The sequence below is a fragment of the Bison bison genome, unplaced genomic scaffold, assembly GCF_000754665.1.
Source record: "Bison bison bison isolate TAMUID 2011002044 unplaced genomic scaffold, Bison_UMD1.0 scf7180017864314, whole genome shotgun sequence".
NCBI lineage: Eukaryota > Metazoa > Chordata > Mammalia > Artiodactyla > Bovidae > Bison > Bison bison.
Window position 1 is genome coordinate 1,749,698 of NW_011494886.1, and position 4,253 is coordinate 1,753,950.

Sequence of the window (4,253 nt, forward strand, 5' to 3'; positions counted from 1 at the left end):
CTGGAGTTTCAGCTTTAGCATCATTCCTTCCAAAGAACACCCAGGGCTGATCTACTTTAGAATGGACTGGTTGGATCTCCTTGCAGTCCAAGGGACTCTCAAGAGGCAACCATCAATCTGATCTCTTTTTTTATGAGTTTGGAGATTCTACATGTAAGTGAGATCTTGCAATATTTGTCTTTCTCTATCTGACTTATTTCACTTAGCATAATGTCCTCAAGGTTAAGGGAATTTTTTTTTTTGGTGATGGATTGCTCCTTCCCCATCCCCCTATTCCTGGAGCTTCTTCATCTAGTGGAGGGTAGGGTCTTGAGATAAGGAGGGGAAATATGTTTTACAGTGTAAAACAGCTGTATGACTTATTTTGAACCTTGTGAGTTATTTTGGACGTGGGGTAGTTATTTTGTACTGTTTTCTGACCTGTGAAGGAGTCAACCGGTAGACTGAGTAAGGAACAAAAGCAAAAACTGATCAGTGTGAGAGAGAAGAGGAAAAAGTTCCAGGCAATGAGAATGATGAATCTTGTTTTACAAATCTGGGGTAAACTATGGGCTGCTGGCAGAGAGGCCAGTGTGTGCATTCTGCCCTTGAAAAGACTACCGGGGGTGTCAAGGGCAACGGTTGAGGTTGTTTACAGATTCCCCAGAAAGCGCAGAGTTTATCCAAAGAATATTGCTTCTCAATCAGTGCAGTTTTGTCCCCCAGGGGTATTTGGCAAGGTCCGGAGACATTTTAATTGTCACAATTGGGAGTGTATGTGGGATCCTAGCATCTAGGATGCCAGAGGCCAGGGATTCTTTAAACCTCTTACAAAGCACAGGACAGATTCTGACAGCAAAGGAAGATCCAGCCTCAAACATCAACCACCAGAACCCCACTGTGGAGTATGTGGGCTCCCCGTGTCTTGTCCTCAGTCATTGCCCAAATGCGTCAGCCTTAGGCCAGCTCTGCACCATTTCCCGCATTAGAATTTCTCACTGTATATTGTGCTTATATTAAAAAAAAATGAAAATTTAGAAATATTTTTATGATTAGACTATGGGAAAAAGATTGACTGTTAAAATGTCCTTTGCATCCAAAAGCCCTCATCAAAATGTTATTTATCATGAATTATGCCAAAGTAAATAAGCAAACAATGTGTTATTTCCTTTTTTTTTTTTTTAAATGTGGTGGGGGTTGTCTTACAGTTCTGAAAGAGCTTACCTACCCTCAACTTTCCTCATTCCTGTTTAGTTTTAAACAAACAAAAAGCAGCAAAAATCAAAAACAAAGCAAAATTTTATCTATCCCCAGTGCAGGGGGGAACCCCAACTTAACTACCCAGGTCTAAACCCGGTCTGTTATTTCCTTTTGAAAGGAATTCAGGAGTTGTGAACCTGTGTGTGTGTGTATGTTACCTGGAGAGTAAATCTCCTCTGTTAAGAGTTTACAAATATTCCAGTTTTACATTGGAGTTCATAATCAAACCCAGTGAAATAAAATAAAAACATAAATGTTTAGAATAATTATGCCTTTTTTTAAACGGTGACTCTTGTTTCTATTTCCTTTTCAGAATGATGAAGGTTGATCTATGTCTGACAGTAGCACTCTGCTGAACTTTGGGATGCGGAGAGTTCATTCCACTTTACAGAAGAGATCCTGAGAATTAACGTGGAAGGACTCAAAATGATGAGAGGCGTGGAGGCGGTCCTTTTTCTCCAGCTTCTGCACAGTTACAGAGTCTGCTTCAGTGTTTAACAAAACAGTACTCCAGCTCTGCCCCAGCTGGGTCCGGATAGGGTGGTGTGGTGGGGCGGCTGGCAGACCTGCAGGGGGAGGTCCCTCCACCCACAATGGACATGCTCTTTTTAGGGCAAGGGGTTCTCTCAGGCAGGATCCCGCCAACCTGGGCTGGAGGAGAGAGAACAGGAAGAGGCCAAGCGAGGGAGAGTTCAGCCAGTCACTCTCCTCCCTCTCAACCCTACATTTGACCTACCTCCAGACAAGGCTGTGAGGAAAAGGCATGCACTTTGTCAAAGGTAATTAACATTGTTCATGTCTACTTCCAAGACACGTTGACTTGTCACATCTCAGGAAACCAGCCTTGGCACGTCACCCAATGTTACTGCATTATGTAGCACTACAGAAATGAGATGTGTGTTTCTTAATTATTTCCCTGCATAATTACTGTGTCTCCTGAACACCTCTTTTGGAGACACAGGTCCCTGTGAATTTTGAACACATGGCTCTTCATTTTGGATAGTTTGTCCATTTATATTTTCATCAGCTTCCATCAGACAATCGTTAAGACTGCTTACCATCTGCTAGAGGTAGTTCATGTTGACTTTTTGTTATCTGGGGTCACTAGCCTTCCTGTAGGACTCAGTGTCTTCAAGCACTGATTGTGTATCTTATTGAAGATGGTTGTGAAATAGGAAGAACCACTCTCAGAACTAAACTGCTGGAAGTTTAATGCCAGATCCTTTGGCAGGTGAGGGTTGGGGGGAACAAGAGGGACTGTGTTGGTCGCCTACAGACATAGAATTACCTGTCAAGAGGGAACAGAGTGTCTTGTTAGGAAAATAACGTTGCTGGAAAATTTCCAGGCAAGTTCTGTGGTCATGTAATGAGAGGTTCATAGCCTCAGGATCTCAACTGGCCCCGGTGGATGATGTCAGGGGAGGGCAGCTGTGTAAGGGGATGTGTCAGAGTGTGCATCTCAGGCTAGATTTGTAGAGCTCTTTAAGACCCAGGACTCTGGATAATGTGAATGTGCTTTGTTATTTAATTGGAAGATATGTTTATTGTAACTCGGTGTCTCATTTTGAGCATTGTTCCTCAAACTAGTGAAACAGGTGAATTTCCCTTCTTCCTCTTTATATTTTATATGTCAAACCTAAACTTTCATGTTTGTACTTTTAAGAAAATAATGAAGAACTTCTTTGGAGAGGATTTAAAATATTGACAATAAATTATTTTTTGCTGCCATTTTGCTGTATTAATGTTTGCTCTGTAGGCATTGACTCTCCAGGGCCTGGGTTTGGACTGGCGTGTCCTTGCAGTAATTGGTGTTAGAAGCGACCTTTTCATGAGGGCAGCTTCCCCTTCTGAGTGAATAAGATTGAACCCGCCTGGGCTGGGTCCTCCTCTCCCTGTTCCTGTTGCAGAGGGGCTGTCTCTTCTCGCCACTTCCCTTGGGGCCCCGTGGGCATGACCAGGTGTCTGAAGAGCCTGGGGCTGGAAGAAAGGGCTGGTTCCTGTCTGGAGGCAGGACTGGGTTTGGTTCTGATCTTCCCTTCTCTGTTGGAAACCACCAAGATGCAAGCACCTTGCCTCAGGTTTGGACCACTTGAAAGTCATAGAGAGGATTTTCTGTTGGTTTGACCCTTCTGCCCAAATGGTGTGGAAAGAAATGAACTTTGTGATTAGAGCATTTTGAGGTGTTTGGGGGCTGTTATGCTACAGGAGATGAATTGATTGGCTCCCACACATCTTCATACCACATGGTGCATAAGAAGGTTTCAACAAATATCTGTGGTATAACAGCATTTTTTTTTTTTTTGGAGGCTTGTGAGATCCTAGTTCCCTTACCAGGAATGGAACCCAGGCATTGGATAGCCAGGGAATTCCCAAGTGAACTATTTTGGGGGTGCCTCTCTGTGCTGTCTGCAGGATCTTAGTTTCCTGAAAGGGATCGAACCTGAGCCCTCTTCAGTGGAAGCATGGAGTCCTAGCTCCTGGGCCACAGGGAAATCTCTCACTGAAGGACTTGAGAAGAAAAACTGGGAGTCACTTAAGTACAGACAGATAGTACACAACAGATCAGTGGAACCTGCCCTCTTCCCATCTCCAAAGAAAATTCTAGCCATGTCCCATTCTTTTCTGCCTTTCAGTTTAACTTAGTTTTGCAGATTGTTTTTAATGATGTGAGTTGCAGAAGGCTACAGAATATACTAATGAAGATGAGAATGATAAGAAGGAAAAAAACTGCTGGTCTTATTAGCGAGTCAGGCTCTGCACAGATGAGATGGGAAACAGCGGGAAAAGCAAGATGTTAAAGATAAACTGTAGGACTGTGTGATGGTCAGAGAAAAGGGTGAAAAGTCTAGTTTAACTGGAGGAGGCTTTGCTAGCAAGTAGGACAGGAGCTGAAGTTTGAAGCAATGGTGGGATTTGAGTAGACACATTTTCTTTCTTTTTACATGTTTGTGTCTTAGGATGAGACACATGTTTTCATCTTTTCCCTTTAGATATGGACTCCTGCCTTATTCAAA

General features: G+C 43.1%; 1 protein-coding gene across 1 annotated transcript in view; it reads left to right on the forward strand.

Annotated features, from left to right (window-relative positions):
- Positions 1–2,961, forward strand: part of LOC104997816 (chromosome unknown open reading frame, human C3orf52) — a 41,587-nt gene extending 38,626 nt beyond the window's left edge. Inside the window, exon 6 of the mRNA XM_010852744.1 lies at positions 1,553–2,961. Coding sequence (XP_010851046.1) covers positions 1,553–1,557 — 5 coding nt within the window. The 3' untranslated portion in view covers positions 1,558–2,961. The remainder of the gene's footprint in view (positions 1–1,552) is intronic.
- The last annotated feature ends 1,292 nt before the right edge of the window (positions 2,962–4,253 follow it).